At 46.3% G+C, this 19,651-nt stretch overlaps 1 protein-coding gene across 3 annotated transcripts in view; it reads left to right on the forward strand.

Annotated features, from left to right (window-relative positions):
- Positions 1-517: 517 nt before the first annotated feature.
- Positions 518-19,651, forward strand: part of PRKAR2A (protein kinase cAMP-dependent type II regulatory subunit alpha) — a gene marked incomplete at both ends in the record, with an annotated part of 40,167 nt that continues 21,033 nt past the window's right edge. For all 3 annotated transcript variants that reach the window (XM_080696419.1, XM_080696420.1, XM_080696421.1), the window contains 3 exons: positions 518-773; positions 13,986-14,021; positions 19,423-19,475. In XM_080696419.1, the coding sequence (XP_080552545.1) occupies positions 518-773; positions 13,986-14,021; positions 19,423-19,475 (345 nt within the window). The remainder of the gene's footprint in view (positions 774-13,985; positions 14,022-19,422; positions 19,476-19,651) is intronic.

Below are 19,651 nucleotides of genomic sequence, written 5' to 3' on the forward strand. Positions count from 1 at the left end.
AAAAAAGACAAAAAAAAGAACCCCTTTAAAATAAGGGTTGCAGTGTAGCTCCCCGGCAGAATGCTCCCGGGTTCAGTCTCTAGCACTGGAACAAGTAAATGAATTTGTGGAAGTTCTTCCTGACCAGGTGAGAGGCCCCAAGCGGCCTGCCTGGCGGGCGGCCCGCTCGTGGCTCAGTTCCCCGGGTTCCCGCGGGGAGCCGGCAGGCGAGCCCACCGGAACTCCGCCGGGCGGCGGAGGGGGCGCGGCCGGCGCTGGGCGCGCGCACGGAGCCGGCGCTGGGCGCGCGGGCGCGCGCACGCCGCGGCCGCGTGCGTCACAACCCGGCGCAGCCCCGCCCGGCCGGCGCGCCTGCCCGTGGGTCCCCGCGGCGGCGGCGGGTGACAGCGGCGGCGGCGGCGGCGGGCCGTGCGGCGTAGGTGTGCGCGGCCGGAACCGCAGGCCGCCGCCCGGGGGGACGCCTGGCGCGGAGCGAGAGGCCGGCGTGAGCGAGCGCGGGGCCCGGGCCGCCGCCGGCATGAGCCACATCCAGATCCCGGCCGGGCTCACGGAGCTGCTGCAGGGCTACACGGTGGAGGTGCTGCGGCAGCAGCCGCCCGACCTGGTGGAGTTCGCGGTGGACTACTTCACCCGCCTGCGCGAGGCCCGCGCCGAGGCCGCCTGCCCGCCCGCCGCGCCCGCCGCGCCCGCCGCGGGCTTGCACGAGCCGGGCCCGGCCCCGGCCGCCGACGGCGACGGCGACGGCGACTCCGAGGAGGAGGCGGAGCTGGAAAGTAGGCGGCGGGCGCGGCGGGCTGAGCGGGGAGGGGCGGGCGCGGCGGGCCGGCGAGGTGGGCGCTCCGCGGACCCGCCCGCGGCCCCGGGCGAGAGCTGGCGCGCAGCGACCCCCGCCTCGCCGCCGGGCGGACACCTGGAAAGTAATGGCGCTTGGGGAAAAGTTCTTGTGGAAAACTTCAGGCACAGACGAAAGAGGAAAGAGAGGAGCCCTTTTGTGCTGTCGTCCGCATTCAACAGTTGTCAGTTATTTGACACAAAGGTTTCACCCATTTCTCCCCTGCTTACTTGAATATGCTCTCCCCCCTCCGGGTCTGGGGATGGAACCCAGGGGCATTCGACCTCCGAGCTACACCCCAGCCCCACTTTGTAGACACAGGGTCTCACTGAGTAGCTGAGGCTGTCCACGAACCGCGATCCTCCAGGCCTCGGCCTCGCAAATGCCGGGATTACAAGCGTGTATCGCCACGACCTGCAGAATATGCCTTCCTTAGAGTATGCGTGTGTAGGTATGTAACTACTGGGGATTGAACCCAGGGACATTCTACCATTGAGCTATACCCCCAGACCCTCTTATTATTATTATTTTTTTTTTTCTTGAAAAGGGACTCCCTAGGTTGCTGAGTGTCACTAAGTTGTTAGGCTGTTTGGAACCTATTATCCTACTGCCTCAGACACCCAAGTACTGGATTACAGTGTACGTTATCACACTTGACTAAAACACGTTTTTAAATTTGGTTAAAACAATTGAATGATATTTGGTGAGTGAGCAAAACTACCATGTTCACCCGGGCGTGGTGGCACATCCTTGTAATCCCAGCATTTGGAGGCTGAGACCGGAGGATGGCGGTTCACTGACAGCCTCAGCTACTTAGGTACTCGGTAACTTAGTGAGACCCTGTTTCAAAATAAAGAATGAAAAATAGGGTGGGGGTGTAGCTAGGAGGTCGAATGCCCCTGCGTTCCATCCCCAGAGCACACATGCGCGCTCGTACACACACAGAAAATGTTTAGTGTGTTGCAGGAAAGAACTAATGTCATCCTCTTACCCCCCTTACCTCTGGAAATTGAGCCCAGGGACATTTTACCTCTGAGATACACCCCAGACCTTTTTTATTTTTATTTGGAATCAAGGCCAAAGTTTGTGGGGGTTTTTTGTTTTTGTTGTTTTGTTGTTGTTGTTTTTGGTGGTACTGGGGGTGGAACCCAGAGGCTTTCTACCTCCGGGCTATACTCCCAGACCTTTTTTATATTTTATTTGGGAACAGGGTCTCACTAAGTTGCTGAAAGCCTCACTAAGTAGCTGAGGCTGGCTTTGAACCTGTGCGATCCTCCTGTCTCAGCCTCCCAAGCGTGGAGATTACAAGCCAAGCGCGTGGGCCACCACGCCCGGCCTCAAGGCCTAAGTTTCTGAGGCTGGTTTTGAACCTGTGATCCCTCTGTCTCGGCCTCCCAAGTATTGGGATTACAAGTATGCGCCACCACACCCAGCTGTTAATGGTCATCTCTGTGGGACTTTGTAAATTTCAATGTGCTGCATAGTGTCCCTAAGTCCATACATGTTAAAGGAGTAGAAATTGCTATTCTGTGTTTTTCTTGACTGTTAAATTTGGGGATTTAGGGAAATCACAATAATTTCCCTTTGCGTGTGATGACACATGCCTGTAATCTCAGTACTTGAGAGACAGAAAGGAGGATCACAGGTTCTAGGTCAGCCTCAGTAATTTATTGAGACTCTGCTTCAAAGTAAAAAATAAAATAGGATTGGGGTTCGCGGACAGCCTTTGCTATTTAGTGAGACCCTTTGCAACTCAGTGAGACCCTGTTTCAAAATAAAGACTAAAAATTAGGGCTGAGGGTGTAGCTTGGAGGTAGGATGTCCCTAGGTTTCATCCCCAGTACTGCCAAAAAAAAAAAATAATAGAGTCAAGCATGGTGGTGCACACCTGTAATTCCAGTACTTGGGAGGCTGAGACAGGAGGCTCTCAGGTTCCAAGACAGCTTCAGCAGCAAGTCTCTCAACACTAGCAAGATCCTGTTTTTGTATGTGTTTGTGTGGTACTTTGCCCCTGAACTACACCTCCAGCCCTATTTTATTCTTTTGTTTTAAAATGGGGTTTCACTAAGTTGCAAAGGACCTCACTTAAGTTGCTAAGGTTGGCCATGACCCTGTAATCCTCTTGTCTCAGCCTCCCAAGTACTGGAATCACAATTGTGTATCACCATGCCTGGCTGCAAAACCCTATTTCAAAAACAAAAAATAAAACAGCTGGGAGGGTATGGCTTGAAGGTGGAATGTCCCTGGGTTAAATCCCCAGTACCACAATGATAAATAAGTAAATAAATAAATATAGGGCTGGGATGTAGCTTAGAGGTAGAACACCCCGAGCTCAATATGTGATAATACACAAAATTATTTTTCAAATCTCTGCCACAGGTTGGCTTTGTGGTCACAGACAAGTTTTCAAGCCTGTTTGATTTCAATTTTCTTATTAATATGAGGATAATCCTAGTATTTGGGAGGTTGAAACAGGAGAATTGCAGGTTCACTGCCAGCCTCAGCAACTTGTGAGGCCCTCAACAACTTAGACCTGTTTCAAGATAAAGAATAATATTGGGCTGAGGTGGAGTTCAGAGGTAGAATGGACCTGGCTTCAATCCTCTGTGTCTCCCCCCACACACACATACACATAAAGTTGAGGCTAGAGCCAACAATCTCCCAGGGATAAGTGTGTGTGTGTGTGTGTGTGTGTGTGTGTGTGTGTGTGTGTGTGGTGCTGGGAATGGAACCCAGGGGCCTTCTACCTCCGGGCTACACTCCCAGACCTATTTTATTTGGAAACAGGTCTCTTAAGCCAGCTGAGGCTGGCTTCGAACCTGCGCAATCCTGTCTCAGCCTCCCAAGCTCAGGGATTACAAGCATGCACCATCACACCCGGCTAGTCTTTTTATTTTTTGAAACAGGATCTCACTGAGTTGTGAAGGGCTGTCTACACCCAAAGGCTAGGATTACAAGCAATCGCCACCACACCTGGCCATAATTTTTTTTTTTTTTTTTTGGTGGTACTGGAGGTGGAACCCAGGGGCTTTTCTACCTCCAGGTTATACTCCCAGACCTATTTTATATTTTATTTGGAAACAGGGTCTCACTAAATTGATGAGAGCCTCACTAAGTAGCTTATGCTGGCTTCAAAACTGTGTGATCCTCCTGTCTCATCCTCCCAAGCGCGGAGATTATAAGCGTGCGCCACCACACCCGGCCATAATGTATTTTTAAAAGCTTTATTTCAGCGGGGCGTGGTGGCGCATGCTTGTAATCCCCACGCTTGGGAGGCAAAGACAGGAGGATCTCGCAGGTTCGAGACCAGCCGCACTGGCTTGGGAGACCCTGTTTCAAAAAAAAAAAAAAAAGCTTTATTTCAGCCGAGTGTGGTGGCGCACACTTGTAATCCCAGCATTCACATTTGGGAGGCTGAGACTGGAGGATTGCGGTTTGCTGACAACCTCAGCTACTTAGTGAGGCCCTTTGTAACTTGGGAGACCCTCTTTCAAAATAAAGAATAAAAAATAGGGTTGGGGGGTGTAGCTCGGAGGTAGAATGCCCCTGGGTTCCATCTCCAGTACCAAAGAAGAAAAAAAGCTTTATTTCATGCCAGGTGTGGTGACACACGCTTGTAATCCCAGCATTCAGGAGGCTGAGACAGTAGGATCACAGTTTACAGCCATCCTCAACTATTTAGTGAGGCCATTTGCAACTCAGACCTTGTTTTAGAATAAAGAATGAAAAATAGAGCTGGGGGTGTAGTGCGAAAGTAGAATTCCCTTGGGTTTTATTCCCAGTACTGCCAAGAAAAAAAGGCTTTATTTCTGAAATGGCATAGTGGTGTACACTTGTAATCCCAGTACTTGGGAGGCTGAGACAGGAGGATTTCAGGTTCAAAGCCAGCCTCAACAACATAGGCGAGGCTCTCGGAAACCTAGTGAGACCCTGTTTCCAAATAAGCAAAAAATTGGACTGGGGGCATAGCTTGGAAGTAGAATGCCTCTAGGTTCAGTTCATAGTACCAAAAAAAAAAGCTTTATTTCTGGACTGACTTTAAATTTGATTATTATCTCTTAACCACCAAGCTTGGTGAGGGGTTGGCAAATGCCTAGGAACCAGTACTTGGGAGGCTGAGACACAGGATTGTAGGTTTGACACTAACCTCAGCAACTTAGACTTTTCAGCAACCTAACAAGACTCTGCTTCAATATAAACAATAAAATAGGGCTGGAAGTGTAACTTTAAGGTAGAATGTACCTGGGTTCAATCCCCAGTACCACTGAAAACAAAACAAAACAAAGAACAAATCACAAAGCTATAACCTACCTTGTATCTTTTTTTCTTTTTTTCTCTCGGTACCAGAGTGTCACCCCTCCTGGCTTTGTACCAATTTTTATTTACACAAGACTAGTATTTTAAAAATTAGTTCCAGATACTTTACAAATTTTGTATTGTGTTCATTGTCATCTTTTTTATTTTTATTTTTTATGCTGGAGATTAAACCAAGGTCTCTATTTGTTAGGAAGTGCTCTGCCACTGAACTACACCCCCCCTGCCCCAATAAAAGACTGTCCAAATATAAAAAAATGAGCCAGGCATTGTGGCACAGGCCGGTAATCCCAGTACCTGGGATGCTGAGACAGGAGGATCACAGGTTCAAAGGCAGACTTAGCAAATAGTGAGACTCTCATCAATCTAGTGAGACTCTTTCAGAATAAAAATAAAACCAGGCTGGAGGTAGAATACCCCTAAATTCAAATCTCAGTGTCCAAAATTGAAATAAAATAAAGAATTTTAAAAAGAGGGCTGGGAGGATCATGCAGGTTCGAAGCCAGCCTCCTCTGGTTTAAGAGACCCTGTTTTCAAATTAAAAATATAAAATAGGTCTGGGAGTGTAGCCTGGAGGTAGAAGGCCGCTGGGTTCCATCCCCAGTACCAGCAAAAAATAAAAAATAAATAAAAAAGAGGGCTGGGGAGCCAGCCTTGGTGGCACACGTTTGTAATCCCAGTACTTGGGAGGATTGCACAGGTTCAAAGTCAGTCTCACCTACTTAGGCTCTCAGCAACTTAGTGAGACCCTGTTTTCAAATAAAATATAAAATATGTCTGGGAGTGTAGCCCAGAGGTAGAAAAAAACCCTGGGTTCCATCCTTATGACCGTCAAAAAAAGGAGCCGGGCTTGGTGGCACACACTTGTAATCCCCACACTTGGGAGGCTGAGACAGGAGGATAGCACAGGTTCGAAGCCAGTCTCAGCTACTTTTTTTTTTTTTTTTTTTTTTTTTTTTTTTTTGCGGGTCTGGGGGTGGAACCCTGGGGCATTCGACCTCTGAGCTACACCCTCTGCCCTATATTTTATTCTTTATTTTGAAACCGGGTCTCACTGAGTTGCAGAGGGCCTCACTAGATAGCTGAGGCTGTCCGTGAACCGCGATCCTCTGGTCTCAGCCTCTCAAATGCTGGGATTTCAAGCCTGCACCACCACGCCCGGCTCAGTCTCAGCTACTTAGTGAGGCTCTCAGCAACTTAGGGAGACCCTGTTTCCAAATAAAATATAAAATAGGAGCTGGGCGCGGTGGTGCATGCTTGTAATTCCAGCATTTGGGAGGCTGAGACTGGAGGATTGTGGTTCACGGACAGCCTCAGCTACTTAGTGAAGCCCTCTACAATTTAGTGAGACCCTGTTTCAAAACTAAAGAATAAAAAATAGGGCAGGGGGTTTGGCTCAGAGGTTGAATGCCCCTGGGTTCCATCTCTAGACCCGCAAAATAAAATAGGGCTGGCCAGGCGTGGTGGCGCATGCTTGTAATCCCAGCTTTTGGGAGGCTGAGACTGGAAGATTGTGGTTGGTGGACAGCCTCAGCTACTTAGTGAGGCCCTCCACAACTTACTGAGACCCTGTTTCAAAAATAAAGAATAAAAAATAGGGCAAGGGGTGTAGCTCAGATGTTGAATGCCCCTGTGTTCTATCCCTGATACCTCAAATAAATAAATAAATAAATAAATTTTAAAAATAGGGCTGGGGGTTTAGCCTCGAGGTAGAATGCCTCTGGGTTCCATCCCCAGTAAAAAAAAAAAAAAAAAAAAGGGCTGGGGATGTAGCTCAGAGGTAGAGTGCCCCTAGATTAAATCCTATTGCCAAAAAAACCCCCAAAGTATAATTCATTGGCTTCTAATATATTCACATGCTATGTGCAGCCCTCACTACAATCATTGACAATCAGTTTTAGAACATTTCATCATCCCCAAAAGAAGCCTGAGGCCAGGTGTGGCCTGTGTGAGGCCGTTTGATCCTCAGCCGCCACCCCATAAGAAGCAACATGTTAGCTGGTGTTCACTCCGGTTCATCTCATTCTCAGACGTGTTTTGCAGGACTGGAAATTGAAGCCAGACATGTTCTATTCAGGCTACAACACCAGCCCTATTTTATTTTTATTATTTATTTACTTATTATTATTGTTTATGATACTGGAAATTGATTCATATATTCGACCTCTGAGAAACACTCCCGACCCTTTTTATTCTTTATTTTGAAAAAGGCTCTCACTAAGTCACTGAGGCTAGACACAAACCTGCCTTCCTCCTTTCTCAGCCTCCCAAGTACTGGGATTACTGTACGGTATGCACCATTGTGCCCAGCTTCTTTCTGTATTTATGAGTTTGCCTGTTCTCCGTGAAATAGAAGTGGAATCATATAATAATATACTATGATTTATACTAGGAAGCTGCCATAATGTTTGTTTCCTTTTTTTTTTCTCCTGTGGTGCTGGGAGTGGAACCCAGGGACTTTTCTACCCTGCTCTTGTTTTGTTTTATTGTAGTATTGAGGGTGAAACCTCCAAGCTATACCCCAATTGTCCCCCACTTTTTTTGGCAATACTGGTATTGAGCCCAGGGGCATTCTACTTCTGATCCATTACCCCCGCCCACGCACGCACATGCTTTCTCGTTCCCCCCTTTCTCTGTGTGTGTGTGTGTGTGTGTGTAATTTTGTGTGTGTGGTACTGCATATTAAACCCAGGGGCATTCTACCTCTGATCTCCACCCCCAGCCCTATTTGTTATTCTTTTATTTTGAAACAGGTCTCACTAAGTTGCCGAAGTCCTCAGTAAGTAGCTGAGGCTGTCTGCAAAGTATGATCCTCCTGTCTCAGCCTCCTAAATGCTGGGATTACAAGTGTGTGCCACCACGCCTGGCTTCTATTTTTTATTCTTTGTTTTGAAACAGGATCTTGCTAAGTTGTGGAGGGCCTCACTAAGTAGCTGAGGCTGGCCATGAATCCGTGATCCTCCTGTCTTAGCCTCTCAAGTACTTGGATTACAAGAGTGTACCACCATGCCCAGCTATTTTTTTTTTGTTTTTGAAACATGTTCTCACTGTGTTGCCAAGGTCTAGCTAAATTGCCAAGTCTGTCCTTGAACCTGTAGTCCTCCTCTCTCAGCCTCCCCAGATACTGGATTCCAGGTTGTGCCACTATGCCCGGCTCGATTTTCTCAGTAGGCTGAATTTTGCTAGCGAGGATGCTCTGGCTATGGGTGGAAGTCCTGCCCGTGTGGCTGTGTGGAGGAGTGGAGGCACCTGACTGCCCTGCACACCTTCCTCAGGGCCAGGGTAGCTGAGAGCCGTGTGTGTGGGTGCTGCCTGGTGCGTGTCAGTTTTTGTGGCTCATTAATTAGTATATCTGGGAATGGAAGACCACTTCTTCCCTCTCCAAAATTGCAGCACTGAACTGCTTGGAGGAGTAAGAATCTTCCCGCTTCTTAGTAACATACCTACTCTAAGCTGATACTTCTGAACAGTCCGGTGATTTCTCATGTAGGAGGCTTTTTTTTTTTTTTTTTTGGTACTCTATCTCCAGACTATATCCCCAGGCTGATTTTATTTCTTATTTGGACAGGGTCTCACTAGTTGCTGAGAGCCTCACTAAATTGCTGAGGCTGGCTTTGAACCTGCGACCTCCTGTTTTAGCCACTCTTACAAGTATTCGCCACCACACCTGGCTTGACTTTTCCTTTTTGACTGAGTCTGTCACTTCTCAATTGGGACGTCAGCTCTTGTGCTGCAAAGAGCATGCGGATTTTGCCTGGTTATTATGCCGGCGTCGTTTTCATATGCTTTTCTTTTTTTTTTTTTGGTGGTACTGGGGGTGGAATCCAGAGGCTTTCTGCCTCCAGGCTATACTCCCAGACATTTTTTTTTTTTTTAATTTTATTTGGAAACAGGGCCTCACTAAGTAGCTGAGGCTGGCTTTGAACCCGTGCGATCCTCCTGTCTCAGCCTCCCAAGCGCGGGGATTATAAGCGTGCCCACCACGCCCGGCTCGTTTTCATATGCTTTTTAAAATGAGTGTTGCTAGGCGAGATGACATATGCTAGAATCCCAGGACTTAGGAGGCTGAGACAGGAGGATTGCAGATTCAAGAACAACCTGAGCAACTTAGTGAGGTTTCTCAGCAACTTAGACCCTGTTCCAAAATTAAAAAATAATAGAGCTGGGGATGTAGTTCCAAGGTAGAGTTCCTCTGGGTTCAACCTCCAGTACCAAATAAAATAGGAAGTATTTTTTTCTCTCTATCTTTTCTCTCTCATCATGATTGGTTAAATGCTAACTGTCATAATACTTAGGAGTTTCTATTTTGAGCCGGGCGTGGTGGCATGCGTATAATCCCCGCGCTTTGGAGGCTGAGACAGGAGGATCGCACAGGTTCAAAACTAGGCTCAGCTACTTACTGAGGCTCTCAGCAACTTAGTGGGGACCCTGTTTCCAAATAAAGTATAACATAGGCTTGGGCGTATAGCCCAGAGATAGAAAAGCCCCTGGGTTCCACACCTAGTACTACAAAAAATAAAAAAAATTTAAAAATTAATTTTACGGTGCTAGGAATTGAATGTAGGATAGTCTACCTCACTGCCACACTGTTAGCCCAATTTTATTCTTTATTTTGAAAGTCTCCCTAGCTGGGTGTGGTGGCACACTCTTGTAATCCCAGTACTTGGGAGACTGAAACAGGAGGATCGCGGGTTCGCGGACAGCTTCAGATATGTAGTGAGGCCTTGTTTCAAAATAAAGAACAAAAATTAAGACTGAGGGTTTAGTTCAGAGGTAGAATACCCCTGAGTTCAATCCCCAGTACCGCAAAAAAAAAAGTCTCAGTTGCGGAGGACCTAACAAGTTGCTGAAACTGGCCGAGAACCTGTGATTCTCCTGTTTCCGTGTCCCAAATATTGAGATTACAAGTGTGCACCACCGCTCCTGGCTTAATTTTTAAATTTTGAAACGGGGTCTCACTAAATTGCTGAGGCTGGCCGTGAACCTGTTATCCTCCTGTCTCAGCCTCCCAAATACTGGGATTACAAGTGTGCACCACCATGCCTGGCCTTATTAATTAATTAATTAATTAATTTAGTAGTGCTGGGGATTGAACTCAGGGACATCCTACCTCCAAGCCAAACCCACAACACTATTTCATTTTGAAATGGTCTCATTAGTTTGATTAGTTTCACTAATTGCTGAGGCTGTCCTTGAACCTGCAATCTCAGCGTCTCAGTTTCCCAAGTACTAGGATTATAGGCATGTACCACGATGCTTTGTTTGTTTGTTTGTTTGTTTAGTGGTATTGGGGATGGAACCCAGGGACATTGTGCCTCCAAGCTACACCCCACACCCAGCTCATTTTTTATTTTTGAGAGAAGGTCTTGCTAAGTTGCTGAGAGCCTCACTAAGTTGCTGAGGCTAACTTCTGACCTGTGATCCTTCTGTCTCAGCCTCTCAAATGCTGCGATTACTAGTGTGTGGCACCACGCCTGGCTTATTTTTTTTCTTTGAGTGAGGGTCTTGCTCAGTTGCTGAGGACCTTACTGCAGTCCTCATCTCAGCTTCTCAAGTACCAGAATCATATGTGTGCGACCATGCCCAGCTCCATCATCATCATCATTATTGTTATTATTTAGTGTGGGAAGGTGCTGGAGATTGAGCCCACAGATATTCTGCCGCCAAGCTACACCCTCAGCCTTGTTGTACCAGAGATGCTTTACCACTGAATTACATTTTCAACCATTTTTATTTTTTGAGTCTGGTCTCTAACTTGTTACCTGCCTGCCTTAGTCTCCTTAGGAGCTGGAATTCCAGGTGTATGCCACTGCACCCAGTTGACCATGGCTTTGACTCTATATTATGCTGCTGTTGAGATGCTACCTCCAGGCTGAAGGCTCGAAAGGACATTTTATATTGCACTCAGTAAACTTGAAGTCAGCCACACACTAGGTGCTGAGCTTTAGAGATTAGTTTAGTCTGATGAAATGCCTGTCCTCCAGGAGTTCACTATCTGTTCTCTAGACAAAGAACCAGTTACAATGTGAACAGAGGGTTTCCATTCACCAAAGTGTAGGATCCCAGGGAGCAGATACAGGAATGGCCTGGCAAAAAGGTAAGGAAGGTGGGAGGCAGAGACAGGAGGATACGGGTTCAAGGCCAGCCTCAGCTATTTTGTGAGGCCCTTTGCAACTCAGTGAGACCCTGTTTCAAATAAAGAATAAAAAAGAGGGCTGGAGATGTAGCTCAGATGTGGAATGCCATCCCCAGTACTGCAAAAAAAAAAAAAAAAAAAAAGGAAGGGATTATTAGGTACACATGGAGAAGTCGTGACAATATCCCTATTTTGGGCGCAGGGAAGATTGTTTATCCTGTTTTGGTAATGGGAGAGGTATAGGTGGCAGGTTTGGAGAAGGTATAGGTGGCAGGATTTTTAATAATAAAGGTAACTAAAGGTAACTGTTGGGCATGATGACACACTTATAATTCCAGTGCTTGGAAAGCTGAGATAGGAGTTTTGCAGGTTGGAGGCCAGCCTCCGCAGTTTAGTAAAAATTTGCTTCAAAACAAAAAGAATAGGGCTGGTGGTAGTACAGAGGTAGAATGCCCCTGGGTTCATTCCCCAGTAGGAAAAACAAGAAAACTAAGTCCTGGTGAGTGGTATATCTCAGGTAGAATCCTCCTGGGTCAGTTTCCAGTGGGTGGGTTGTGCCTGGGCTGTGTGCTCCCGTTGGGCTGAGGTCAGTGGGAGAAGACTTGCCTAGCATGTGTGAGCCTTGGGTTTGACCCAGACCAAACACAACACACACCAGAACCAAAGCCCAGCTGTGTTTGTGGCTTGCTCCAGAGTTTTGAATAGCATCTGCACACTGGCTCCAGGAAGAAGTGGTGGCAGAAGCCAGCTGCACTCAGCCTGAACCAGCCTGCCTCTGCTGTGCTCCCGTGCTTGCTGGCGAGGTGGTGGCCTTTGTCATCAGTTGTCCTGTGGCACGTCTAATAGGTTTTTCAAGGCAAATGGATGCATCCTAGATAAGGCTTTATTTAAGCAATGATACTTAGAGATACATCCATGTAAACCTCTTTATTGGCAGATTAAAAGAAAGTCTAATGTTTTAGTTATTATTTTTCTTTCTTGAGATACTGAGGTTTGAACCCTATGGTATTCTACCTCTGAGCTATACCCCCAATCCAATTTTATTTTAATATAAGGTCTTGCTAAATTGCTGAGCCTGGACTTGAACCTCTGCTCAGCTTTATTCTTTTTTTTTTTTTTTTCAATACTGAGGATGGAACCCAGGGGCATTCTACCTCCGAGCTATGCCTCCAGCCCTATTTTTATTCTTTATTTTGAAACAGGGTCTCACTGAGTTGCAAATGACCTCACTAAGTAGTAGCTGAGGCTGTCCGCATACCGCAGTCCTCCTGTCTCAGCCTCCCAAATGCTGGGAAGTATTCCAAGTATTTGGTAAGCTGAGACAGGAGGATTGCTGGTTTGAGGATAGCCTCAGCAAGTACTGAGACTTTCGTCAACCTACTCAGACCCTGTTTCAAAATAAAATAAAAAGTAAGCCAGGCATGGTGGTGCACACTTGTAATCTCAGCATTTGGGAGACTGAGACAAGAGGATAGCAGTTCAATCACAGCCTCAGCTACTTAATGAGGACCTTTGGAGCTCAGTGAGACCCTGTTTCAAAATAAAGAGTAAAAAATAGGGCTGGGCATGTAGCTTGGAGGTAGAATGCTCCTGGGTTCTATCCCCAGTACTGGAAAAAAAAAAATGGAATCCTGATGCTATTGTCCAGCAAATCCATTTATGGTGTGTGTGTGTGTGTGTGTGTGTGTGTGTGTGTGTGTGTGTATTACTAGGATGGAACCTAGAATCTTTTTACCTCCGGGCTACACTCCCAGACCTATTTTATATTTTACTTGGAAGCAGGGTCTCACTAAGTTGCTGAGAGCCTCACTAAGTAGCTGAGGCTGGCTTCGAACCTGCACAATCTTCTTGTCTCGGCCTCCCAAGTCCTGGGATTACAAGCGTGCACCACCACGCCCAGCTCAGATTATCTTTAAATATATTACAGAAGAAATTTTTGCTTGGTACCCCTATATCATGCGTAAATTTGGAAGACATTGGAGTGATTCAATGAGATGGAACGTGGGTATGAGCCAGTGTAATCACCTCAAGCACACTGAAGTTATCAGGTGCCTCTTTTCTTTCGCTTTTTTGTATTACTGGGTATGGAACCCAGGGGTAGTCTACCTCCGAGGTACATTCCCCAGCCCTTTTTATTTTATTATTTGGAAACAGGGTCTCACTGAGTTGCTGACGGCCTCACTAAACAGCCAGGGCTGGCTTTGAACCTTCGATCATCTTGTCTCGGCCTCCCAACTACTGGGATTACAAGCGTGCGCCGCCAAGCCTTGCTAAGGAGCCTTTTTTCAAAATGCTTTATTTTCAGTATTGTCTTTTTATTTATTTATTTATTTTCGGGTCTGGGGATGGAACCCAGGGGCAGTCTACCTCTGAGCTACACCCCTGCCCTATTTTTTATTCTTTATTTTGAAACCGGGTCTCACTGAGTTGCAAAGGGCCTCCCTAAGTAGCTGAGGCTGTCCGCGGACTGTGATCCTCCGGTCTCAGCCTCCCGAGTGCTGAGATTACAAGCGTGTGCCACCACGCCCGGCTTATTGTCTTTTTATGTTTATTGAACATCTGTTTGTTGTTGAGTGTGGTTGATTTGATCCACCACTTGGCTTTAAGATGTCTAGTTTTGTTGCCCAATGTCTTTGCAGAGGGAGGGTAAGAACAGGGACGTGTGATGTAATGATGACTAAATGTAGTTTCTTTGTTTTGCAGTTCCGATTCCGAGCAGATATAACAGACGAGTGTCAGGTATGTATTCTCTTTTGTCACATAATTCTAAAGTGCTATTTTAGGATAGGAAATGTCTTAGTTAAAAATAAAGTCATCTCTTGAAAAGATAAACTAGCAACATTATACTGTTATGCTTTCATTGCTTTCATTTTAAGTACTGAATATATGCATCTATTTGGTGTGTGTGTGTGTGTGTGTGTGTGTGTGTGTGTGTGTGTGTGTGTTTTATTACTGGGAATTGAATTCAGGACTATTCTACCTGCAGTCTATCCCCGGTCCTTTTAATTTTTATTTTGAAACAGGGTGTCACTAAGTTGCTAAGGCAGCCTTGAACCTGTGATCCTCCTATCTCAGCGTTTCTCTTTGGCAGTCCAAGCTGACTAATACACCAGGCTGTGTCCAGTGTTCATGGGAGCTGGCAGGGTTGCACAGGATCTCTGACCAGTATCTGATCATTCTTTGTGGAAATGATAGCATTTTCTCTCACAAGTTAATTTTAATGATTAACATTCCTGGTTAAAGGAAGCTCCAGCGACAATTTGGAAAAATTGTGCCAAGCAGTCTGATGTTCTTTTATACTTTGTCACCTTACTGACTAGTGACATCTGCTGGAGAACTGCAGCAGAATTTCCTTAAGAGGGGTCATGCCGCTACAGTCATTTTCAGTAGGTCCTTCACATCTTACACACGGTGGGGTTCTCAAGGCTGGAATGGGCTCACACAAACCCTGGGCCTTTCTGGGCAGCCTGTGCACTGAGACAAGATGCCTGGCGCATGCTTGTAATCCCAGCATCTGGGAGGCCGAGACAGGAGTATCGCAGGTCAGCCTCAGCAAGTTTGTGAGACCCTGTTTCAAAATAAAGAATAAAGCAGGGCGTAGTGGCGCACACTTGTAATCCCAGCATTCGGGAGGCTGAAACAGGAGGATCACAGTCCGCAGACAGCATCAACTACTTAGCGAGGCCCTCTGCAACTCAGTGAGACCCTGTTTCAAAATAAAGAATAAAAAATAGGGCTGGGGCATAGCTCGGAGGTCAAATGCCCTAGGTTCCATCCCCAGTATTGCAAAAAGAAAGAATAAAGTAGAGCTAGGGGAGCTCAGAGATAAATGCCCCTGGCTTCAAGCCCCAGTACCACCCTAGTAAATAAATAAATTATAGTGGAATATCTAAAGGTTTGAAGACTACAATGAACATTTGCTGCCTTAGTTACATTAATATCTAAAAATATATAAATGAGCCAAGTTGACAAAATACTGTCCTTCAAAAAGAAGCTTAGAAATAGACTTGTCCCGATATTTTTGGGTTTTGTACTAACAGATTGAACTCAAGGGCATTCTACTGCCAAGCTACACCCCAGCCCTGTTATATTTTTTACTTTTGCAACCAATTCTCACTAGTTACGGAGGGCCTCACCAAGTTGCCAGGGCTGACCTCAAACCTGAAATTCTCCTGTCTCAGCCTCCCATGTACTGGGATTACATGTAGGCATGTGCCACCAGGCCAGGTTACCTGAAATGTTTTAATAGCTGTCTACCTTCATCTGGAGGACAGAACTAATATCAAGCCACCTGGCCTTATCTCTGGAAACAGGAGTGCTTGGATACAGATAGTGAGTCATTACCTGTATCCCATTATCATTGCCCTGGCTGAGTGACCTAAGACCCGCAGTGGCCAGCTACTGGGCATTCTGTCTGCAGGGAACCGCTTTTTGACTCTTTAGACTGTGCAGGGTGTCTGTCTCCTCACTGTGTCCTCCCTAACTGTCCTCTGTCTAAGGATACCAGATTTACTGGCAGGAAAAGTATTGAGAGCACGATAGCGCGGGGTGGTCTGCAGGGGTCACTGTTAAGAGAGGGGAGGGAGAGTCCTGTGTATGAGGCACGCTGGAAGCGACCACTTCTCAGCAACTGCATTAATTCAGAGAACCAGTAAGGAAGAGAGCTGTGATACAGGTAGACCACGTCTGCGGTAGGTAGGTACTCTTCTGTGGCAATTAAATCGGGCCTGTATCAAGCCAGGCATCGTGTCTCGTGACTGTAATCCCAGCACTTGGGAGGTTGAGACACGAGGAGCGTAGGTTTCAGGACAGCCTCTATGATCCTGGGGATACCGCTCTAAGGTGGAATGCGCCAGAGCTCAATCCACAGTACCACCACCAAAAAGAAATAAAGGGGGGATGTATCACCTTGTCCCTAGTTGATGGAATCTGAGTCCGAACCATCATACATATGAATTGAGAGAACTATTTATGTTCCTTCCCTGCTTACAAATAATAAGTAAATCCCAACAAACCGATACAGGCCTATGAATGAACTCCACAAATGAAGAGGATAAGAGTGAAGACTAGAAAGGTCGCTCTGAAAGGCTCAGGAGCGTCCACAGAAACGTCTCCTTTGTGACTCCTGAATAGGTAGCCAAGGAAAGGATAGGCTGAGGAAACTAAAAACGGTAAGCAAGAATTAAACACATAGAGATGGAACGAGAGAATGAAGAGCAAAAACGTATGGTGAAAGGCCTCATAGAGCCAAGGATGGCAGTGGGAAGAGCCAGCGAAAGGAAAGCAGAACGCAGGAAAGGAAGGCACGCCGCAGCTCAGCTGCAGGCGCCACGCACCGGCCACCGGTCTGAAGCAGGAGGCGGTGTGCGGAGGAGAGCTGCTGCTGAGAGCTGCGCTGCGCAGACGGCCGGGAGACGCGCAGCGCAGCGCCCTGCTCACAGCTGCCGCGGGTCGTGGGGAGCTCGGACCTAGGATCCTTGTGTCTCACAGGTGTGCACCACACGCCTGACTTAATTTGGATTTGTTAGAACTTTCCCCAGCTGTAATGAACTATATTATTGCTGCATTCTGAGTAATATCAGTGATCGCATCTGGATCATTCCTCCCCCCCCCCCCAGTATTGGGGATAGAATCAACCAACACCCTCAGCCCTATTTCTTTATTATTATTATTTTTTTATTTTTTACTGGGGACGGAATTCAGAGGCATTCTACCTCTGAGCTACACCCCCAGCCCTATCTATCTATCTATCTTTCTCTCTCTTTCTTTCTTATTTTGGTGGTAGAGGATGGAACCCTTCTACCTTCGGGCTACACTCCCAGACTTTTTTTTTTTTCCTTGCAGGGATGGAACCCAGGGGCATTCGACCTCTGAGCTACACCCCCTGCCCTATTTTTTATTCTTTAGTTTGAAACCAGGTCTCACTGAGTTGCAGAGGACTTCACTAAGTAGCTGAGGCTGTCCGTGAACTGTGATCCCCTGGTCTCAGCCTCCCGAATGCTGGGATTACAAGCGTGCACCACCACGCCCAGCTATTCTTTATTTTGAAACCAAGTCTCACTGAATAGCAAAGGGCCTCACTAGCTAGCTGAGGCTGGCCACAGTTTCAGTCTCCCAACTGCTGGGATTACAAGCATGCCCCACCATGCCTGGCATTATTATTATTATTATTATTATTATTATTATTATTATTATTATTATTATTGAAACAGGGTCTCACTAAATTACAGAAAGCCTCATTAAGTAGCTGAGGTTGTCCATGAACCTGCGATCCTCTGACAGGACGATCAGACAACAGCTTCCCAAGTACTGGGATTACAGGCGTGCACCACTACCACCAACTCAAAACCTCTTAAAATCCACCAGATAACTCATTATATATTTGCAAGTAACACTAAAGTATATGAGCATTCTACCTCCGGGCTATACCCCCAGCCCTATTTTTATTCTTTATTTGGAAACAGGGTTTCACTGAGTTGCAGAGGGCCTCACTAAGTAGCTGAAGCTGTCTGCGAACTGTGATCCTATTGTCTCAGCCTCCCGAATGCTGGGATTACAAGCGTGTGCCACCATGCCTGGCCAGTATTATTTTTATTTTGAAACAGAGTCCCACTAGGTTGAGAGTCTTATTACAGGTATGTGCCTCCACACCCAGCTTGAGACTGGTTTTCTGTGTATGTGTTTTGCAATACTGGGGATTGAACCCAAGCTACACCCCCAGCCCTGTTTTTTATTCTTTATTTTGAAACAGGGTCTCACTAAGTTGCAAAGGGCCTCACTAAGTAGCCGAGGCCATCCGCAAACCCTGATCTTCTGATCTCAGCCTCCCGAATGCTGGGATTACAAGTGTGCGCCACCACGCCTGGCCCTATCTAAAAATATAAAAATGCTAGATTGCCAGAGGTAGAATGCCCCTGGGATTAATCCCATACCACACACACACACACACACACAAAGGGCAAGAACAGTTTTTGTTTTTTTGGTACTGAAGATTATACCACAGGCAGTCTACTTCCAGACTATACCCCCTGTTCTATTTTAGCTTTATTTTAAAACAAGGTAGTGATAGGTTGATGAGAGTGTTGCTACTTGCTGAGACTATCCTTAAACCTGTAATCCTCCTGTCTCAGCCATCCAAGTACTGGGATTACAGGCATGAGCCGCCATGCCCAGCGCACGCGCGCGCGCTCTCTCTCGCGCGCTCTCTCTCTCCTCTCTCTCTCTCTCTCTCTCTCTCTCTCTCTCTCTCTATATATATATATATATATATATATATATATATATGTATGTATTTTATTTATTTATTTTTGGTCCCGGACTGGGGTTGGAAAGCATGGGAATTCTACCTCCAAACTACACCCCCAGCCCTATTTTTTATTCTTTCTGTTGAAACAGGGTTTCACTGAGTTGCAAAAGGTCTCACTAAGTAGCTGAGGCTGGCTGCCAACTGCAGTCCTCCTGTTTCAACTTCGGGAATGCTGGGATTACAAGTGTGCACCACCACTCCTGGCTTCCTCAATATAGTTGTTAATTGAATGAAACAACCAGGCCTGGAGACACACACTTGTAATCCCAATCTTGGATGGATTTGACAGGGATTGCAGGTTCATGGCCAGCCTCAGCAACTTGAGTCCTCTGCAATTTAGTGAGACCCTGTTTCAAAATAAAAATAAAATATGATTATAAAAAGATCATTACAAGCTGGGTGCATGGTGGCACACGCTTGTAATCCCAGTACTTGAGATGCTGAGACAAGAGGATCTTAGGCCAGCTTCAGTAATTTGTGAGGCCCTCTGCAATTTAGTGAGACACTGTTTCAAAATAAACAAAGACAGAAGTGGTGGCCCATGCTTGTAATCCCAGCATTTGGGAGGCTGAGACAGAAGGATTGAAATTTGTGGACAGCCTCAGCTACTTAGGCCCTTTGCAATTCAGTGAGACCTTGTTTCAAAATAAATAAAAAAATAGGGCTGAGGGTAGCTCAGAGGTAGAATGCCCCTGGGTTCAATCCCCAGTACCGCAGAATATAAATAAATAAAAAATTGTTACAACTTTGAAATAGTAAATAGGGAAATTGTATTCATTTTCTGTTTTTCCTGAAACCACACATGTTAAATTTATTTTTTTTCTCCCTAATTAGTCTGTGCAGAGGCCTATAACCCTGATGAGGAAGAGGAAGATACTGATCCAAGGGTAAGGACTAAAGAAACAGCAGTGTAACCTAAAAGTATTATTTTCCCTCTGACTCCTTTCTTATGTATATACCCAAATAGTGACAAAATAAGTACAATTTGTTACTTCAACAAGATGCACTCTTTTTGGTAGTAGAGTTTGACCCCCTCTGGAGCATTCCACCTCTTAGCTACACA

This window comes from Muscardinus avellanarius (genome assembly GCF_963383645.1).
Source record: "Muscardinus avellanarius genome assembly, chromosome: 5".
NCBI classification, from domain to species: Eukaryota; Metazoa; Chordata; class Mammalia; order Rodentia; family Gliridae; genus Muscardinus; species Muscardinus avellanarius.